The sequence below is a fragment of the Eumetopias jubatus genome, unplaced genomic scaffold, assembly GCF_037043125.1.
Source record: "Eumetopias jubatus isolate StellerSeaLion01/CBP00866 unplaced genomic scaffold, mEumJub1_p1.0 scaffold_8, whole genome shotgun sequence".
Taxonomy (NCBI): domain Eukaryota; kingdom Metazoa; phylum Chordata; class Mammalia; order Carnivora; family Otariidae; genus Eumetopias; species Eumetopias jubatus.
Window position 1 is genome coordinate 137,723,769 of NW_028274814.1, and position 21,526 is coordinate 137,745,294.

General features: G+C 51.9%; 1 protein-coding gene across 1 annotated transcript in view; it reads left to right on the forward strand.

Moving 5' to 3' along the window:
• Window positions 1-6,995, forward strand: part of ARHGAP8 (Rho GTPase activating protein 8) — a 42,551-nt gene extending 35,556 nt beyond the window's left edge. The window contains 6 exon segments of the mRNA XM_088025746.1: window positions 1,213-1,289; window positions 1,603-1,756; window positions 4,368-4,471; window positions 6,684-6,767; window positions 6,769-6,832; window positions 6,835-6,995. Coding sequence (XP_087881872.1) covers window positions 1,213-1,289; window positions 1,603-1,756; window positions 4,368-4,471; window positions 6,684-6,767; window positions 6,769-6,832; window positions 6,835-6,995 — 644 coding nt within the window.
• Window positions 6,996-21,526: the final 14,531 nt, after the last annotated feature.

A 21,526-nucleotide genomic window follows, 5' to 3' on the forward strand; every position in this document is an offset into this window, starting at 1 on the left:
CCCTTCCCATGTGCCCCCCAGCCCCCACCAACAGACACCCTCCCACATGTCGAATCCCAGCCTCCACGCTCCAGATCTCTGTTGCCAGGAAGAACCTGGTCCCTTTTCAAAAGCTTGCCCGATTAGGTCAGGCCCACCCAAGATAATCTCCATCTTAAGGTCAGCTGCTTTGGACCTGACTTCTGTCTGCAGAGTTCCTTCCCTGCAACATGTAGACTAGTGTTTGGATGAATACCTGGGAGAAAGTGTCCCCACCACAGGGTCCAGGAATTTGGGAGCCACCTCAGAACTTTTCCTACTGCAGTCTCTCAGAAGGAAAAGAGAGGGACCAGCCACTCACACAGAGGGAACAGTGCATGCAAAGGCCGGGAGTAGTAAGGAGCGTGGGGCAGACTGGAGGCTGGAGGAGGCGGCAGTGGGGCTGGAGAGGCCGGACTGTGCACGTCCGTGGTAAGGCCCCATGGGAAGCTTACCTATGAAGACGGGGAATGGCTCCATTTACAGACTGATCAGAATCAGACGTATAATGTTGAATAGCTCACTCGGTTTCAGAATGGAGAAGAGACTGGGAGCGGAGCCCAGTGCTATCTCATAACACTTAGAAGCATTCTATATTCGCCGTGTCCAAAATCGTAGCCTCTAGCTGCTGGTGGCAATAGCCCAAACAAGCACTTCCTAGTAGGTGTCTCATATATTGGGCAACTGGGGATTTTTAACTTTATTTAATTTTTACTACTTAAATGGAAATTTAAATCACCCTGTGCAGCCAGTGGCTACCATACTGGATGAGTCAGCACGTGTGGAGCCTTCTGGATGCTATGCCTCGTCCCGTGGATCCTTTCTGCAGCCCTCAGAGGCAGGGGCTTGTGGCCTTACTCTGTAGACAGGGCGTTCGAGCTCAGAGCGGCTGTGTGCTTTCACTGAGGTCACACAGCTGGAGGAGCAGACTTGGGCTGGACTCCAGGTCTGTCTGTCTAGATGCTCCCTTCCTGGGGGCCGCAGAAGTAGAGTCAGGAGGGATTGGGGAGTATAGTAGTTTGAGGAGTAAAAGTGGGGATGTTGGACAGTGGGGGTGGCTGTGGAATGAACCAGGCTGGAGAGCCTTCCCTGCCAGCCACAGGAGGGTGATATGTGGGCAGGAGGAGTCATGGAATGTTCCAGAAACCTGATGTGCTAGGACCTGTGAGATGCCTGAAGGTCCTCTCTCCGTAGGACTCCACACTGAGGGCCTGTTCCAGAGATCGGCCAGTGTCCACACCATCTGCGAGATTCAGCGTCTGTACAATCAGGTGAGTCTGTCTCCCAGAGACCCCTCGTGCTGAGCCTCCCACCCAGCCGGCCTGCACCTCCCTCCAGGGCCGCAGAGTCCCAAATGCCGGGGTAGCGTGGCTCCCCCGCCCCACCCCACCCCACCCCACCCCACCCCCAGAACAGCCCAGGGCTCTGGAGAGCAGAGGAGGGCGCAGCGGCAGCGTCCCCGGGTCCCACAGGTGACATGGGCACGCCCTGGATGTGTGGCTCCAAGAAAGCTCTTCCCCTCTGGAGTTTTAAACCATCTGCATCAGAGCCCGTTGTGAAGTGGACTCTCCAGCCCCATCAGAGCTCACATACGATGTTCTGTGTCCAGGGAAGCCCGTGAACTTTGATGACTATGGCGACATCCACATCCCTGCCGTGATCCTGAAGACCTTCCTGCGAGAGCTGCCCCAACCACTGCTGACCTTCAGGGCCTATGAACAGATTCTCGGGATCACCAGTAGGTGCCTGCCCTGGGGGTGCCAGCCGAGGACCAGTCCAGGGGGCAGGGGCTGCCCTGCATCTTCCTGTTGCCCTCCGGCACGGTGGGCCACGGTGTCCACGGCCAGGCCAGGCCACCACGGCCGGGCTAGCTGCAGGGACAGGCACATCGTTGACCCAAGGGTGGCAGAATCCCCACGGCGGCGGTGTGTCTCACGGTGGGCGTCGGCGATTACCGGAAGGAGAGCAGGAGAAGGCGTGCCGGGCAGGAGGATGAGCAGAGGGGAAGGCTTGGCAGTGTGACTGACGTCCTCAGACTTCCCCAGAAGAGGGAAGTTAAAACAGGGGTCGCTGGGCCCCACCCCAGAGTGGGCCGCGATCTGCATTTCTAACCAGTTCCCAGGTGATGCTACCAGCCAGGGTTTTGTGCCATGAGTGAAGCACAGCCTGTGGGTAGAGATCTGGCTGCAAAAGAACAAGTCTTAGGAGCAGAGCTTGACCTGTGGCCTTTTTGCACCAGGGGGTGGGGCTGGGCTGGGGCAGACGCTGAGAATTTTTAAGAATTATGATGGAAATAACACAAGCACAGAGTGTAAAAAAGAAAAGCAAAAAACAAAAAACCCCAAAATCAACGGAGCAGAGGCTCTGTAATGAAACAGGAGTCCCGGCCGACCCTTGGGGTCCCATGCCGGCGCGGGCCCAGCAGAGGCTCCGTGCGCGCTCCCCGCTTGGCCAGGAATGCTGCTCACGCACGCTGGCTTCGAGCTGGCCTCCTCAATGTTTTCTGCTGTTACCCGTCTTCTCATCCTTCCCTCCTTGGGTGCATATTTACTCGTTCTTTTATGGTCGCGCAGCCTTCCGTCCACTTTGTTACTCTCTGGGTAAACGTTTGGGGCTGTTTCCAGTTTTGTTTTGCACCCTGCAAATGTTAAGATCAGACAGTCCCGGAGTTCCAGTTGTCGAGAACCGAGATGCTGCCAGAGGCTTTAATAAAGATCCCGCCCTCCCACAGTGAGGCTGTGGCCTCACTCGGCCCGGCTGCGTGCTGATGGGCATATAGGGTCACCAGATTTAGCAATAAAAAAATACAGGATGCTCACCTCAATTTGAATTTCCAATAAACAATGAATACTTTTTTTAGTGTAAGTAATAGTTGCTGTTTAACTGAAATTCAGAGTTTCCTGGGTGTCCTCTATTTCACCTGGGAACCCTACTCAGGTGGGATGGGTTTCTCCTGGAAGTGAAACAAAAGCAAGCCTTTCTGGGATACGCTGGGGAGGAATGGGCTTTCTGGGTGGCCTGCAGTGTCCAGGGCACAAGGAAATCATAGGGGGGGCATCCCGTCTGATCTGCAGCAAGGAGATGAGGAGAACCGGCTCAGAGCCGCACAGATCTGGATCCAAGTCTGGGCATCCCCATGCGTTAGCTGTGTGACTTTGGGCACGTCACTTATCCTCTCTGAGCTCACTTTCCTCATCTGTATAGAATGGGGGCTGCTTTGAGGATTAAATGTGCATAAAACACGTGGCATCGCTCATGGCACCTGCTAAGTGCTTTGTGACAGTCCGCAGGCGCCTCCCTCCTGCTCACCCCTTAGTGCTCTTTCTCGAAGGGACTGTGGTGAGAGCTGGAGGTAGACCTTGTACAAGGACCCGCTCTGGAACCATAATATGTAGAAAGATGACATTGAGACCAGGAAGCTGAGGTCCAGGCACCAAGATGGCGGCCTCCAAGCTCTTTGGTTTCTTGGGAATATTAATTTCACGGGGACTCTCTGTCCGTTGACATTACCCCTGACAGCTCGAGTTCATGAAAGAGCTTTTATTAAAAGGCCAACAAGAACATTCACGGTAGGGAAATCTGTGCCTTTCAGCAGTGGCTGTGTTTGGAACGCACACGGTGTTCACAGTAACTCTGCCCAAGGCTTAGCTGGAGGAGGTGAGCGCACTGGAGGAAGCGGGAGTGAGTGTGCACACGTGTGTCTGCAGCAGGAGCGTACTGAGCACCCGGGGAATCGCTGTGGATGCACTTTGACTTGCAGCTTATGGAACTCAGTGGAGGATTTAGTTACCAGGAAAGTGAGGGGGTCTGAGCCTGGGGCAGCCTCACCCAGGTTCTTGGTGCATGGGGGGCCCTGAGCTGCAGGGAATCACAGACAGGTTAAGTCAGTTCTGGAGCAGGCTTGGCAAACTTTCTGTAAAGGGCCAGGTCGTCTTTCAGGCTTTGTGGGTCAGTCCGTGTTGCTATCCTCAGCTCTGCGGTTCTGCACAAGGAGCCACAGATGATGTATAAATGAAGGGGTGTGGCTCTGTGCCAGTCAAGCTTTATTGACAAAAGTGGGCCATGTGGCCCACAGGCTGCAGTTTGCTGACTGCTGGTGTAGACCATTCCCACATATGAAGTGAGCGATTGGGCTTTATGCGCTATCTGGGAGGTCATAGTTGCAGTACCAGCGTAAAGAAGGGACTGGAGCCCTCGGAAGGGAGGGCTTTGCAGGGAACGGCCACATGACGTGGAAGTGAGTGAGGCCCCCAGGCCCGACGTCGGGACAGTCTGTCCTCAGAGCTGTCCTCCCCGTGCCCACGCAGCCCCCTCGGAGAGGACCGAGGAAGAACCCTGTGCCGTTGTAGGTGTGGAGAGCAGCCTGCGGGTGACCCGCTGCCGCCAGATCCTGCAGAGCCTTCCAGAACACAACTATGCTGTCCTCAGCTACCTCATGGGCTTCCTGCACGAGGTGAGTGGGCAAAGCAGGGCGCCAGTGGGGAGGCCCAAACTCTGTGCCTGGCCCGGGGGGCCCCCTCCTGCACGTGGTGCCCACACAGATCAGGGTCTGGGGTCTCCCTCGCCCACAGGACTCCACTTCTGTGCCTGCCTCTGCTGACCCCATGCCCCTCAGTCACTGATGAGTCCTCTGCTCCCGCATCATCTCCTGCAGGGGCTGTCTGTTCAGGGAGGGGCTGGGTCCCCAAGCCAGGGCTCCGAGCCTGACGCGCAGTATGAGCAGACTGAGCAGGCCGTTCCTGAGAGAGGAACGTGTCACCAGGTGCGTGAGTGTCCTGGGGCCGCCGTAGCATGGTACCACTGACTGGGCAGCTACAGACCTAGAAATGTCTGGTCACGGTCCTGGAGGCCGGAAGGCCAGAATCCAGGTGTGGGCAGGGCCGTGCTCCCAGAGGGGCTCTAGGGGAGGGGTCCTTCCCGCCCCTTCCAGCTCCTGGTGGCTCCCGCATCCCTTGGCTTGTGGCCACCTCACTCCTGCCTGTCTCCACACGGCCTTGTCCCCTCTCTATGCAAATCTCCTTCCGCTTCCTCTTATAAGAATGCTTGTCGTTGCATTTAGGGCCCACCTGCATAATCCAGAATGATCTCACTTTGAGATCCTTGATTACATCTGTAAGGACCCTTTGTCCAAATCAGTCACATCCACAGGCTCCTGGTGGATATCTATGTTGTGGGGCTGCCATTCCACCCCCTACACAGAGTGAGAAAATGCACAGTGAGAGAAACACCTGTCCCTGCTCTGGGTCCAGGCTGAGCTCCCCACACCTGGGACAGGGAGCAGTGGTCTTCGAGGTCAACAGGGAAAACCTCAACGGGCCCAAACAGGCCCCTCCCTTTGCTTCCAGACCCCTGACCCTCTGTCGTCTGACCCTTCCTGGAACACTCATCCGTCCAGGCCCTTTGTAGGCAGTGTGGGGTGCAGGCATGACCGAGGCAGGACTTGGCCATGGGGCTCCCAGCCGTGGGGCACATTTCCACCCAGTGTGGCGACACCATGGCAGCGTCCTGCCCAGGGTCTTCGGGGCTTATGTGGGAACCCTGCTTCATGGCAGGTGGCCTGGGAATGTGATCTCCAATGGAGGGGAGGGGACCTCCAGGCAGAGCCAATGTTACATGTTGGAGTCTGTCAAACACCACCTCTTGGTTTTAAAAATAAACTATTTCGGGGGCACCTGGCTGGTTCAGTTGGTAGATCAGGCGACTCGATCTTGGGGTCATGAGCTCGAGCCCCATGTTGGGCGTAGAGATTGCTTTAAAAAAATAAACAATTTCGTCCTCCCTCTCTGTCACTTGATCTTATTTCTTAGAAGCCAAAAACTAAGTTATCCTAATCTCTTTTTCTACTTCTTTTTCATTAGCTAGAGATGGATTTATTTCTCTGTCCTCCACCATGACACTGACATTAATCATCCCATGGGGCTTGGCGCTGCATAGCATTGGCCCCTGGTGTGCACCTGCAGGGGCTTGGGGGCTGCCTGTCTCATGGAGGCAGGGCTTCCTCACCAGATCCATAGGGGGTCACCAGGCAGTGCAACACCCCCCCCCCAATAGTTCTCTGCTCTCCCATGACCCCGAGGCTCTGCATTGCCTACTTCTGATTCATCAAGGTCCCCAAGACCCTGGAGGCAAGGAAGAGGTCAGGCCATGCCCTCTGATGGCCCCCCTGCCACTTACTGGCCACATGACTTCGGGCAAGTCCCCTGCACCTTCTGGGCCTTAGCTTCTTCATCTGTAAGATGGGTGATGTATCCTGCTTTTTGGGGTTGCAAGGCTGTAAGGCAAGCTCTTCCCCTCCCCACCGTCCCATCCTCCAGTGACCCTGCGTGCTAGTTAGTCTTGACTATGCCCTACTCACCAGCCAAAGTGTGGGTATCAGAGACGTGGTCTGGCTGGGTGACACCAGGCACCATGCTTGCACCCACAGTGGTGGAGGCCCCCCCTGAGGGGACCTCCCCAGTCCTCTGGAATAGAAGAGAAGACTGGGGCCCTGAGGAGATCCCAGAAGGAGCTGACGGACGGTCAGAGCCAGAGGGTCCCTTGGAGCATCAAGACTGAGTCCTTCCTTCTACAGATGGGCAAACTGAAGCCCAGAGCAGGGAGCTGGCTGTACAAGGCCATAGCACAGAACCCACAGTCACTTGCCTGGTCCCCTGTGTGTCCTCCAGGTGTCCCGGGAGAGCATTTTTAACAAAATGAACAGCTCCAACCTGGCGTGCGTCTTTGGGCTGAATTTAATCTGGCCATCCCAGGGGGGCGTCCTCCCTGAGCGCCCTCGTGCCTCTGAACTTGTTCACCAAACTGCTGATCGAACACTACGAGAGGTCTTCAGCACCCCGGAGGCCCGTGGGGAGCTCGGCACCGGCGTCCCTGAGGCAGGTGAGCGGGGCGGCCCCTTCGCTGAGGGCTGCACAGGCGACAGACCCTCCCCGCCCCCCGTGCCTCCGCGGCCCCTGCCGGCAGCTGGGACGCTCCGCTAGGGCGGGAAACGCCACACTGAAGTCCGTGTGTGCCCTCCTGTGCTTTGTAAACTTGCCATTAAACTTCTGACTCTTGGCCCTTCTGCATCGTTCTTGGGCTGTGGGCTGAGATAAGGTAACGGATCCCTTAGAATCATAACCCAGGGTGGCTGAACTGGGGCCATGCTGGGAGGCTGTCGGTGAGGAGCCCTCGTCCGGCTGGGATCAAGGTCCACTGCTCCTGGCATATGCCGTGTGGCAAAGCAGTGACTTGGAGCCACGGCTGTTTGTTACCGTCTGCGGGCGAGCAGTGAGCTGAGCGTCTCTTCTGCTCTGGCGGGGGCTCCCGCGGGTGTCGGGCTGGCGGGAGGTCAGCCGGGGGGACACGGCCGGGTCCCTGCTGTGTGGGGGGTGGTTCTCGTTTGCTCCCCACCCCTCGCTCTGCTTTATCATCCTGCTCCTTCTCGTGGCCCTCAGCTAACCCAGGCCAGAACGGTCCTCTTGTGCAGCTTGGAAAGTGACCGTGGTTTCATTTATTTCCTCTTCTGCCACAAAGGCTTGCTCTTTCCTTCCTTTTTCCTTTTGTCAAACGCAGCCCTCCAGCTCTGACCCCGCCACAGCCCCGCACGGAGAGCTGAGACCCGGCCACAGCCTCTGGACAAGCCACCTGCTGTCTGCACCCCTGCCCCTGGGAGGGGGTCTGTGCTCCCACAATTCAGCACAAGCCCAGAAAAGCCTCAAGAGTTCTGTTGCCAGGAAAAAGAAAAAAAAAAAAAACCTGAAATAAAAACGATGGGTCCCTTAAGAGTGCACCGCTGTGAGCAGCAGAATTAACAACGACATTAAATCAAATCTCGTGCATTATGCAGAAGGGTTTACGGTGGGACGCACGGCTGTGAAATGTATGTCTCAAATTTCCTGACTCCGAGAGGTGGCCCCAAGACGTTTTCCTGTGGCTGCTTTGATAACCGTCTCCCTTTCACGAACGATAATTGTGGAATCCCAGCTTCAGCACGGCGTGGCCTTGTCACCCTTCCTTGTATCAAAGCACCATTTCCCTATCATTTCCACAGCAAAGGAGAGCGATTACGGCGCTAATGTGTGGCAAGCACGCGTGGTGCATTTCAGCGTCAAACAATGAAATGTGATGTGGAAATGAGGACTCCAGGGTGTCTCTGTTGACAGGATGTGTGGAATAAATTGTTCAAACATTCACTTGTGCAGAAACGACAAAGATTTTAAGTGACTCCAGAGATTAGGCAGGCTGCCCAGAACTTGTAGCTGATATCCACAATGAATTTATTGAATCCCGTCCAGAACACGAAGGTCAGTGGCAAAGCAAGTGGCTGGTCTGCCCCGGAGAGAGCCAGGCTGCCATCACTGGGGGGAGCCAGGACCGGGCACCTCACTTCTGCCACCAGCTGAGATGCACAGCTGTGGGGTCCTGGGCCAGTCATTTTGCCCAGCGTGGGGAGTTCTAGAAGGCTCAGCTTGGGGTCTTGTCCTCCCACGGTGGGTGCATGAGTGGGGTACATTTCTCGAGCCTTTTCTTGCTGGTACAGTGCGGAAGGCGGTATCCACTCTGCAATCCCCTGTGTGCTTTCGAGCACCTGCTTTGGGCCAGGCAGTGCCTGTCCCACAGATACAGAAATGAGAAGGATGCACTTCCTGCCCTCAGGGGCTTGCAGAATAGTTGGGGAGTGAATAAGCAAAGAAATGCACAAAGAAGCGTATTTAGAGCGAAAGCAGTGCGCACAGGACACAGGCAAGAGCAGGGAGGGGACAGAGGAGAGGGTCGTGGGCACCTCCCAGCTTTCTCATCTTGAGATACGCAGGCAGCTGAGGGTGGTGGTCTTCCCTGACGTGGAGAGCGTGGGAAAGGAAGGGCAAGTTCTGCTGTTGGTTTGGTCACAAAAAGTCTGCTGTTGTAAGAACAACCACTGCTCAGAAGGGGAAAAAAAATTCAGTGACAGAAAGTGTAGAAAGAGAAGGTGAAAATCACTTGAAATTTTACTGCCCGTAGATAACCACTGTTCATATTTTGAGGAGCGGGCACTTTTATGTACTGCCAGTAGAGAGAGAAATTAGTCCGGTCACTTTGGAGAGCAGTTTAGCAAGCTGGTGAAGGTAAAGCTGATCCAGCAGTTGTGTGTCTAGGCAAGGAACTGAAGAGGTAGGTACAAGAGCATCACTGCGGTGCTCTTAGCAGAGCAAATAATTAGGTGCAGCCTGAGTGTCCGTCAGTAGAAGAAATGGCAGATAAAGGAGTTACATCCATGTGACTGAACGGTAAAAATGAACGAAGCGGATCTGTATGTCTCAACAACGGCAGATCCCCAAATAGTACATTGAGAAGGAAAAGAAAAATCAGAGAATGATAAATACTGTGTGTTTTCACTTGTGCAAAGTTCTAAAAGTCCCCCATCCTATATCTACCTCACGAATTATACGGCATTACGCTTTTTAAAAAAGATTTTATTTTTTTAAAGAAATCTCTACACCCATTGTGGGGCTCGAACTCACAACCCCGAGATCAAGAGTCGTGTGCTCCACCCACTGAACCAGCCAGGCACCCCGGTGTTACACTTTTTGGACAACATACATAGAAGACGTCTCCACATAAAAAGTGAATAGGTAGGAGACACACCAGATTCCTCAGGAGAAGAACAAAAGGGTCCTTAACTATTTCTGTCATGTTTTGTATATGTAAGTGTTCTGTTTCCAGTGTGGCTGAATAGCACCTACAGGATTTGACCTTTCCACAGACAACATTATGAGCTCTGGACAAAATACAAAAGAACAAAAATAAACAAAGAAGTGAGCAATGACTTGAAGGCACTGGAGGATGAACAAGGACAGATTCTGGAGGGAAGTCCACACTTAGAAAAGTGAATAGCACAGGATGAGCTTCCATTATGTAGCTTTTAAGCTGAGCCAGACTGAAGTTCGCACCTGTGTTAGAGTGGCTTTATCTCCAGGGGAAATTCACACTCTTTTTGGCTTGAAGAACAGAGGACAGAGTTTGGGACAACAACAGTCACCAGAGAGTGAGCGGGGGAATCTCATACAGAAGAAAGCCAGCTCAGGAGAGCCTAAATTCTGTGCATAAACTCTGCTCCAAGTTCTGCCTGGTCCCGGAGCCACACCTCTGTAGGGCAGACACCAGCTATGGATAAAACACCCAACCTGAGGTTTGAGCTGCCAATGGACAGGGTCTGTGGCTTGACTCCAGCGGAACCCAAAGCCTCTACAACGTAATGTTGACAATGTTCCGCATACAACGAGAAATGATTCTATGAAGAGCCAAGAACGTGCAACCTACTCTAAAACAATCAGCAGACACCAACCTTAAAATGATACAGGTGTTAGAAGCAACGGTCAGGGATGTTACAGGGGCTGTTATACAGACCCTCAAGTATATAACGGAGACCAGGCTCACAATAATGCAAAGACAGGGAATCTCAGTAAAAAATAAACATAGAAATCGTAGGAAGCAAAGGGGAAATTCTAGAAAACCAAATACAATGCCTGAAATTACGGGGGGGAAAAATTCCCAAAAGCAAAATAAAAACACTGGTTGTGTTTGATAGGAGAATGGAGATGACAGAAGAGAGTCGGTGAATGTAGCGCAATAGAAATTACCCAGTCTATAAAATAAAGAGTAAAATGGGAGCACCTGGCTGGCTCAATATGCAGAACACGCGACTCTTGATCTCGGGGTTGTGGGTTTGAGGCCCACGTTGGGTGTAGAGATTACTTAAAAAATAAAGAGTAAAAGGATTGAAAAAAAAAAAATATGAACAGAGCCTCAGGGACCTGTGGGACAATATCAGAATATTTTACGTACGTGTAATTGGAGTTCTGGAGAGGAGAGAGTGGGGCACAAAAAAATCTAAAAACTTAATGGCTGAAATATTTCCAGTTTGGTGAGACATAGCCAGAGTCAATCATCTGAGTGAACCCCAAGCTGGATAAATTACAAAGAAAACTACCACAGGCACACTATAGTGGGCCTTCTGAAAACCAAAGATAAGGAGGAAATCTTGAAATCATCGAGAGAAAAAACGAAACAGAAGACCAACAATTGAGACTAGCTGACTTACAAGCAGAAACTATGAAGGCCAGAAGACAGTGCAACAATATCTCGTTCCAATACAATAAAGGAGCAATACTAAATTGCTCACAGGAGGGGGAAAATATCAAAATCAGAATTCTCTGTCAGCCAAAAGCATTTAAGACTGAAGGTTAAATCAAAACTTTTTTTAGGTCAAAGAAAACTAAGCAATTCTTTTCGTTGGCAGACCTGCACTACAGAAAAAATGCCAAAGGAAATTCTTCAAGGTGATAGGAAATGAGAACAGATTGAAACCTGGATATTTTGGAAAAGATCAAGATCATTGGAAATGGCAAATATCTGGATTACATAAAGGAATACTTTTCCCTCTTAATTTTAAAGAAATAAGCAGGGCTGTTTAAGGCAAAAGTTATAAAATGGTCCTATAGGTTTTAGGGTATATGTAGATATAATACAAACCATGGCTGAGCGGGGCTGCATGGGTTCAGGGCTTCTACCTTTCACTGGAAGTAGGACAGAAGTCATCCCAAGTCAACTAAAAAGGTACGGTTGTATCCCTAGAACAGCTACTAAAAAATGATGCAAAAAGATTTAAAAATAGATAAGTTGCAAGTGAATTCCAAAAAATAGTCAAAAATCCAAAATAAGGCAAGAAAGGATAAACTTGAGAACAAAGAGACAAACAGGAAAAAAATAATAAAGTGGTAAACCTAAATCCAACCCTATCAGTAATTATCTTCTAACGTTAATGTACTAAACTCTACGGTTAAGAGGCAGGGCAGATATTGTCAAAATGGATATGAAAGCAAGACATAACTGTGTGCACTTTATCGAGATAGGCTGAAGGCGAACAGAAGCAAAGACATACCGTGCACACGGTGATCATCAAAACTCCAAGGTATCTATATTACTAATATATAAAACAGACTTTACTTTTATTTTTTAAGAAACGTGGGTTGGTTTACTTTTTTTTTCATTTTTCCATTAAATTTCTATTTTAATTACAGTATAGTTAACATACAGTGTTATATTAGTTTCAGGTGTACAATACAGTGATTACCCAGTGCCCATCATGATAAGTGTACGCTTTAATCCCCGTCCCCTATTTCACCCACCCCCCCACCCACCTAAAACAGACTTTAAAACAGAGTATTACTAGATCTAGATGGCCTTTTTTATAATGACAAAATGGTCAGTTTATTGAGAAGACATGGCTGTCATAAGTGGGAATGCATCTGATAATAGAACTTTAGATATATGGAGGAAGAAATCCCACAATAGATTTAAGGGATAAACAGGCATTTCCATATTCAGAGCTGGAGATTTTGGCATCCCTGTCCCAGCAGCTGAAAGACCAGCTCAACAAAAAGTGGGTGAAGTGTTAGATAACCTGAGCACCACTACCGATCACCTTGACCTACATGATGCTTACACAGTACGGCACCCAACAACAGAATACACATCCCTCTCACGTGCACATGTTGTGATCACCAACATAGACCAGATTCTGGGGCACAAAATAAGTTCCAGTAAATTCAAAAGAATTAAAATCATATGAATATGACAATGGAATCAAGGTAGTAATAAAAGTCCTAGCTAGGTAAGTATCACATGATCTCACTGATATGAGGAATTTGAGAAACAAGACAGAGGATCACAGGGGAAGGGAGGGAAAAATGAAACAAGACGAAACCGGAGAGGGAGACAAACCAGAAGAGACTCTTAATCTCAGGAAACCAACTGAGGGTTGCTGGAGGGGAGGGGGTGGGAGGGCTGGGGGGGCTGGGTGATGGACACTGGGGAGGGCGTGTGCTGTGGTGAGCGCTGTGAATTGTGTAAGACCGATGAATCACAGACCTGTACCCCTGAAACATAATACATTATATGTTTATAAAAAAGTTTTCAAAAAAAATCCTGTCTAGGGAAAACCTAGATATAGGAAAAAAATTTTTAAAAGAAAGGGAGCCACACTTCTAAATAGTTCATGTGTCAAAAAAATCATGATGGAAGGGAGAAGATAATTTGAACTGAAGACTAATGCAAAATATCAACATTTGGGAAACAAAATAGTAGTTGGAGGAAAATCTAAGTGCTTATATTAAAAATAAAAATAAAAAACAGTCTAAAATCAACTAATGTTCTAACTTAAACTATATATATGTATATACACTGTGTGTATATATTATATGTATTGTGTGTGTGTATGTATATTTGACCCCAACCATGGTCACAGTTGATTGTCCAGGGGGTGCTTCTCACCCTAATGAGCCAATCTGATACACATGTATATCAAAGTAACCCATTCAGTAAAAGGAATAAAATAACAGAAATAAAACAGAAAATTTAAAAAGAGAAAAAAGAGAGAATTGAAGCCCCAAAAGTTAACTTTTTTGAAAAGAGAAATTCAAGAACTTTGAAAAGATAAATTCAAGAACCCCTTGCTAGGCACGTTAAAATAAAAGAAACTCCAAATTAAGAATGAAAAGGCAATCATCACTTTGGAGTCTGCAGATAGTAAAATGAATTACAAAAAATACCTCTCCGCAAATAAAACTCCTGGCCCTGATGTCTTGACTGGTGAATTCTAACAAATATAAAGATGTTCTTTCAAAAAATAGAGAATACTTTCCAACTTGCTTAATACCATAATCTGACAAAGACATTGCAAAGAAAAATATCTATAGATCCATATCCCTCATAAACAAATACAAAAATACTTAGCAAATATTAGTGCATCCAGTAAAGCAATATGAAAGGGTACTACACAATGACCCAATAGAGTTTAGTTAAGGAATTCAAAGTTGGCTTAACATTTGAAGATTACTCTAACTCACTGTATTTACCGAATGAAGGAGAAAGCGCACGTGATTTTAAAGAAATGTAGTTATAAGCATTTGACAGAATCTAATCTTTCAGGATTTTTAAGAAGATTTATTTATTTTAGTGGGGGTAGGGAGCAGAGGGAGAGAGAAACTGCAGAATCCGCACTGAGTGTAGAGCCCTACAAAAGGCTCGACCCTATGACTGAGATCATCTGCCCTGAAACCAAGAGCTGGATGCTTAACTGACGGCACCACCCACACACTCCTATCATTCAGGATTTTTTTTTTTTATATTATATGCAAACTAAGAACTACTTTTATGTACTAAATAATATACTTCATGGTCAAACTATTGACACTTCCTCCTCTCTGAAATCAGAAACACGGGGACTCTTCGTCTCACTGCTTTTGTTCAAATTCTGTTGGAGGTCCTGGCTATTGAAATAAGGCAAGAAAAAATAACAGGCACGGAGATTGGAAACCAGAATAAAACCGTCTCTGCAGGGGACATAATTGTTTATGCAGAAAGCCAAATAGAATCTATAAAACAGCTGCTATAACTAATGGATTTAGCAAGGTTTCAGAATCGAAGGCGTATCGGGGTTCGATCAGGGAAACAGAAACCACACAATAATTTGAAAAGTTAGTATAAACATCACTAAGTATAAGAGGGCAGGGCTGCATGAGAGTAGCCAAGGAAGGTACAGCTTGGGAGGACTCCCCCTCCCTGCGGCTGAGATTCGAACTTTGGAGAAAGTGTGGTCATAGCCCTGTGGTTGGTAACGTGTGCTGGCTTGCCTGGATGGAGCCGGCCCACAGTCACTTGGCATGCAGCAAACACCCCTGTGGGTTGCAGGTGAGCCGAGGCTGGTGGAGAATCATACAGACTGAATTGGAGCTTCATTTAAGAGTTTAAAGAAAAAGAAAGACGGCCCCGAGGTATTCCAGGCTCACATGGGCTTCGAGAGCCAGATGCTTCTTTCCTGATGTGCCAGTGAGGTTCCTGGGGAGCTCTCTGACTGCACGGTCTGCCTTGTGTGGCCCCTCCTTTCACGAATCCATGGAGCTGGAGTGGGCCCAGCAATCCTGAGTTTCAGCCAGTTCCCCAGGTGATGCCAATGCTCACACGAGTTGGAGAAATTCTCCTCTAGAATGACATTAAAGACGTGCCTTCTGTCCAAATTTTGGGTAATTTTTTTGATCCCCCCCCCGAAAGGCTGGTCTGATTGTGGTTTTGTGTTATTTGGCCAGATTCAATTACGTCCATGTAGGAAGCGGTGTTATTATCTTATGTAAGCCTCCTTGTGAAATCGGTGCAATTTAGAGCCATCCACTTCTGGTCAACTGTTAAATCGACAGTTAGCTTGCGTCTGGAAATTAGGTAAGGAATCTAGTGTTGCATTTGCAAACGTAGCACCTTTGGCCAATCTTGGACACGAGCGTACTTTGGCACCACACTCCCGTTTCTCTGTCATAAGCACCCACGTGCCCACACGCCTTTGCACACAGACACACACGCACACACACAACAGTGTGCTGGTAAGTGTTTAACTGCTGGCTCTCTAGGAATGTCAGGCCCTGATTTGTAGTGTTTGCCCATTTCCGCAGTGTCAGTACTCCCGCCGTGGACGGTTTCAAGCTACTGACACGAAGTCACCGGACACGGATTTGGAAGGAGATGCATAAACCAGTGGTGGCCCTTCCTGGCCAGGCTTCCCTTCCAGTTCTGGGCAGTGCCCCTGCCAGGGCCCCACCTGGGGAGACGGTGAGGACCACTCCTGCTGACTTAACCCTGGGTGAGGGAGGAAGCTGGGAGTAGAAGCAGAGCCACCCGCATCCTCCTGCAGCCCGGCTTTCCTTCCACAGCCCCATTTTCTTACACCGCAGGGAACCACCTGCTGCCACTGGAACAAATTGATCTCTGTCACTTGACCTCAAAATGGGCCTGTTAGGAGCTGCACTGTCCTATAAGTGGGTGGGAGTCCCTCTGTTCTGTCTGGAGACCGGGGATCCTTGGGGGTGGGTGTTGGGGCCTCACCATATGGAAGGTGGCCAGTGCAAGTAGCAGCCACAGCCAGCCCCCTCCGTGGCCTGGTGGGAGATCCTCCCAGGGGTCCTGTACCAGGGGAGAGACCCCTTTCCACCCAACTGCCTGAGGTTTGGCTCTGCAGGTGGTCTCACACTCTCTGGTCTCAGACTTCTCCCCGGTATGAGCCCCAGCCCCATGCAGAAATGCCGTCACCAGAACCCATCCCGCAACACCACCCAGAAACTGTAGCATTGTTTGGGGAGCCTCGGGGGATTCTGAGAGCTGGGGTTGGGGGCAAAGCTGAGCTTAGTGTAAGAAGTGCCCTTCCCCCACTGGGGGACACACAGGGTGGACAGGGGCTGGGTTCAGTGCTGGCCTGTGTGGTCAGCAGTGCTTAGTTGGCTTTATCTGTCCCCTTGCACCTGTGTGTAGCATCACCTGGGTCGCCATCCGCAGCCCCAGACTGGCAAGGTGGCTGGGTCAGGAGTGTGCGTGCATGCGGCTTGGCAGGGTGGCCTGCAGTGGTCCACCTCTGCCCCGAGAGGTGCCCGGGGTGCAGCGGGCAGAGTAGCAGAGGTGCTGGGAGCGTGGGCACAGGGCCACAGCCCAGGCGGAAGCCACCTGCTGGCTGCGTGACCTTCTCGAACTGGCAGAGAATTCATTCTGTTGTTTAAACCCCATGGTCTGTGGTGCTTTGTTATGGCAGCTTCTGGAAACAAAGTGCTCCCCGGGGGAGCCCTCTGGGAAGTGGTGAATCCTCATCACCATAGCTGATGGCCAGCCCCGGGGAGTCTCCCACCCCTGAGCTTGCTTGGTGGGCACCGCAGAGCTATGGTGGGCCCTGCTCTCCAGGGCCAGGTCAGATGGAGCAGGGGAATCAGAAGGTGTGGGGACCCCTGTTGAACCCCACATTTTCCATCACGTGGGCACAGGGCCACCTAGGCACCAGTGGTGGTGGTGGAGAGACAGGAGGGACTATAGGTGTCCACACACTTTGGGGCCCCCTTTCTTTCCTTTTTTTTTTTTAAAGATTTTATTTATTTATTTTTTTGACAGCGAGAGAGGGAACACACGCAGGGGGAGTGGGAGAGGGAGAAGCAGGCTTCCCGCGGAGCAGGGAGCCCGATGCGGGGCTCGATCCCAGGACCCTGGGACCATGACCTGAGTCGAAGGCAGATGCTTAACGACTGAGCCACCCAGGCGCCCCAGGGCCCCCTTTCTAATGGCAGAGCTAATCCATGGAGGGGCTTCCCCAGGAGGGAGGGAGTTCTCATCGCGGGGCGGGGTGGGGGGAGGCACATTCAGATTTGCGAGGAACTCCTGCCCTGTGTTGGGGCGCTGGAGCCCCCCAGGCCCCCGTGTCTCTTGATGGGAGCTGGGCAGGCTGTCCTGGAACCCCCTATGGATTAGAGGACAAAGATATGGTAGAGTCTGGGCTCACCCTCTCTGCAGCTGCAGGGTCCCACCCCTCCCCAGCCTCAGCTTCCTCACCCCTGCCCCCACCCTCACTGGGCAAGTGGACCTGGCAGCTGCACTGGGAACAAGGAAGCCCTGGGATACGACCCTGAGCCGGGATGGAGGCAGCCCCAAGGCCGGGCAGCTCTGTCTCTCGAAGCCTCCTTCCTGTATTCCGTGAGTCTTTACTGAGCACCTACTTCCTGTGTTCCAGGTACTCTTGTAGATGCTGGGGATTGGAGAGTAAAACTGACCAAGTTCCCTGCCTTCGTGAAGCAGGCAAAACCGAAAAGGTGAGTCACGGAAAGTTGTTATTTCAGTCTGAGGAATCAGGGGCGCCTGGGTGGCTCAGTCGTTAGGCGTCTGCCTTCGGCTCAGGTCGTGATCCCGGGGTCCTGGGATGGAGCCCCACATTGGGCTCCCTGCTCAGCGGGAAGCCTGCTTCTCCCTCTCCCGCTCCCCCTGCTTGTGTTCCCTCTCTCTGCTGTGTCTGTCTGTCAAATAAAGAAATAAAATCTTAAAAAAAAAAAAAGTCTGAGGAATCAAACAACAAGGAAGGAGAGGAGATGCTAAATCTTAAGGAGGGTGGCTGGGGACAGCTGCACCTTGAGGGGACTGTGGTCAAATTCCCAAGCAAGTGGGGAAGCCAGTCCAAGAGACACCAGGGCACACCTGGTAAGGATATACCACGTGCAAAGGCCCTGTGGCAGGGGCATGCTGAGTGGGTTCCAGGTAGAGCAGGGAGGCCCTGCGGTTGGAACAGAGTGAGGAAAGTGGAGAGAGGCAGGAAGGGAAGTCAAAGGGCCAGAGAATGCAGTGACTGTGGCCTTGGAGGACTTGCTGCTGGGCAAGATGGGCAGCAACAGCAGGGGTTTAGGAGAGGCATTGTCATGCTGGCGGCTGGGTTGAGAACTGACAGCAGCGGGATGGGGGAGGGGCACGTGTTGCGGCCACGGCTGCAGTCATCCAGGTGAGGTGGCAGGCTGAGACCAAGGTGATGGTGTGGGTGGTGACACATGGCCACCCCCTGCTTATATTCTGAGCGTGCTGCCGATGAGCAGGTGTGGAGGGTGAGTTCGCTGGGCTGCTGGCCCATGTATTAGGAAGATGGAATCTCCAGGAGATGGGACAGGTGCCGGAGGGCTGGCCTGGCGGAGACGGACGCTTCCTGATGCCCAACGGGCAGAGGCCCAGCCCTGGAGAGAACAGCTAGGGCACAGGCAGCATAGAGATAGAGAACCAGGAGGTGGGACAAGGTCAGTCTAGGAATTCGGGAGGAGAGGCGAGGTCAGAGCACAGACCCAGGGAAGAGACAGACTGGAACAACCAGGTGAGTGGGGGTCCTGGGAGTGTCCTTCAGCTGGAGGGCGTGGTCAGCGTGTCCCCCACTGGATCTGGCCACAGGGAGGTCACTACTGACCTTGAATTGGGCAGCTCCAGGGGAATCATGGGGAGAGGGGCAGCCCGGTTGGAGAGGGACCCAAAAGGGTGGGAGGAAATTAGGAGACTGGGGACGATGGGAATCCGACGGGAATCTTGAGTCCTCCGGGCCAGGGGTTGGGGGCTCCGCATGGGCCTCCAGGGGCTGAGACTGGGCCGGCTCTCAAGGAGGCAGAGGGGCGCTGGAGGAGAGTCAGCCGGGGGCCAGGCAGAGGCGCCTTGAACTCTAGGCCCCACCCAAGCTCTGTGATTCTGGGCCCACTTGGAAACAGGAGAGGACTGTCAGAGACCCCGCCAGCTGGGCCCCGCAGCCCCGCGCACCCCTCCCCTGTCTCTGGGTGCATCCCTCAGTCCTGGGGCTCCAGTGGGCCATCCCTTCGTATTTGATCCCACCCTTGGCCACATCTGGTGGTCCAGAGGTGGGCTCCCCACCTGACTGGGCCGACTGGAGGCCTCTGAAGTGTCTGGAGCCAGGACGCAGGGGGTCTGGCTCCCCAGTTTGCATGCTCTCTTGAAAGGCCAAGGACGAAGACCCGGGTGGGTAGGTTGCGGGAGCTCATGGGCAACAGAAAAAGTAGGTGCTGTTGATGGGCTGAGAAGCAGGAATGAGCGAGGGAGCAGTGTCCACACCGCACAGCACCTGGCCGGGTGGGTTTCTGTTGCTCCTGACCATCCACTGGGTCCCAAGAGTTGCACCTGCCACCTCGGGGTGGAGGTGGGGGGATCCGCATGTGGAGGGTGCCCACGAGCTCTCTCCTCCCTCCCTCCCTCCCTCCCAACAGGGGCATGACCCTGATTTTCCACCTCTCCAATTTCCCCCTCCCTGCCCCTCGTGCTCCCAGAGGCCTCTCTGCTGAAGGCAAAGCAAACCACACGGCTTTGAAATCATCAGTTGAGTTTAATACATCGTACAGAAGGAAAACTACATTGGCATATTTAAGACAAACACTTTTTCTCTACCCTCACTATCCACTGGACGGTCCTCCTTGGTCCAAAACACTAAGTCTTCAAGACACGTCGGCAGCTACCCCTCCCGGGTCCAACCTTCCATATCCTCCCATTACATTTTTTTAAAAATTTAATTCAATTCAATCCACCCAAGAAGAAAAACAAACCAACAAAAAGGAACCTGAAGACATTTACATCGCAAGCCACGCGGTAATGCATAATTGGCATCTAGAGTAACCAATATAGAAGACGTGTGTCTCACAGTTCACTTTGTTCATCAATAAAAGAATATAAAAATCTTGTTCAACCCAGTGTTAAGTGTATTAAAATAGATCTGTATCGTACAGCACAGTTTCTCCCGGAGTCGAGAAAATGACAGGAGGGACCATGGCAGTCTGTGGGATCCTGGCCAGCCTCCCTGCTCTGCACCTGTCTGCGTGCGTGTGTGTCTGGGGCCGCGTGTGCACACGCGCACCTGTGTTCAATGCAATTCGGCACCGTGTGATATGCTGGGGTGGGAGCCCGCTGGCTTCCGGATGCTTATCCTGTTGTGCTACGTCCCTCAGGACTGGAGAAGCTGGTGGGTGGACGTCCCACCCCGGGGCGCGGGAGCCCTTTTATGACGCGAGCGCGCCCTCAGCTCTCACGAGCGCAAGGAGACAGCAAGAAGAGGGACTCTTGCGTCTCCGAAGGCCAAACCCTCCCGAGGCCACTGCCCCCTCTCCCTCCCTCCCCTCGCCCCCCCCCCTTCTGAAAGAACCCTCTGGATCTCTCCAGTTCGGCAGTCCCCCAGGAGGGGTTTTCGCATTCGTACCTTGCAGCAGAGACCACTGTAAGCAGGAAAAGAAGTCAGCAAGCATCCCCCCTTCACATTAAATATCTTACAATAAAAACGCCATACAAAAATGTAAAGTTATTTTTTGGCATAAGTGTCTGTACTGGCAAGAAGAGAGGAATGGAATACTTTATCGGCTCTTCGAAAGGAGAAAAGAACAGGCTTCAGTCGTAAGTTGAATGATTCAACCCCGAATGGAAAACCCGCCAAAGGCCTCCCCTGCATATGCTTGCAGCTCCATCTTGCCCAAAAACCCCATGAGAAAAATACACCGGTGGCAAAATGAGTCCAGAAGGTCGGCAAAGGGCAAGAGGCGTACAGATGGGCACTCTGAAGACACGGGGGCACGCGGAGGCCCTGGCAGGTGGAGACTGCAGAGTCCCTCCCCGGGGGGACCCGCCTCGTAGTTTCTTTCAAGTTCAACAGCTGTGACTCTTAATGCTAATAACACTGACAGACAGGGGCCCGCGTTCTGGAAGGCGCTGGAGCGCCCCGGCCCCAAGCCCCGGGGCCCCTGAGCGGGAAGGGCACGGAGTCCTACCTAGATTCGCTACCCACTGCTCGCCCCAACTACCGCTACTACTCGGCTAGGTCTTCGGGTTCTCGGCTCCCCTCCCAACCTCTGTCCTTCTCTCTCCTGGGGCGCAGCACGAGGCCGAGGAGACAGCTGTGCCTGGAAGCTGGAGGCCTGGGCAGCCCCCCAACAGCCAGGGGCTGACTGTGCACCCGGCCATCGGGCACCGCCCTGGCTTCCTCGGTGCCCCGTCTAAATGTGGAGGGAAAGGACTTCCACCCAGTTCCTTCCCCCTTCTTTCCTCTGTCTCTCTCGGTCAGGTTTTATTTTCGTCTGAAATTCATAGTGTTTATGAATTAAGGCGGACAGAACCCTCAGGTCTGCTGAGCAGGGTCCCAGGAACCTTCCGTGGGTGTGAAGCGGGTCCCGCAGGG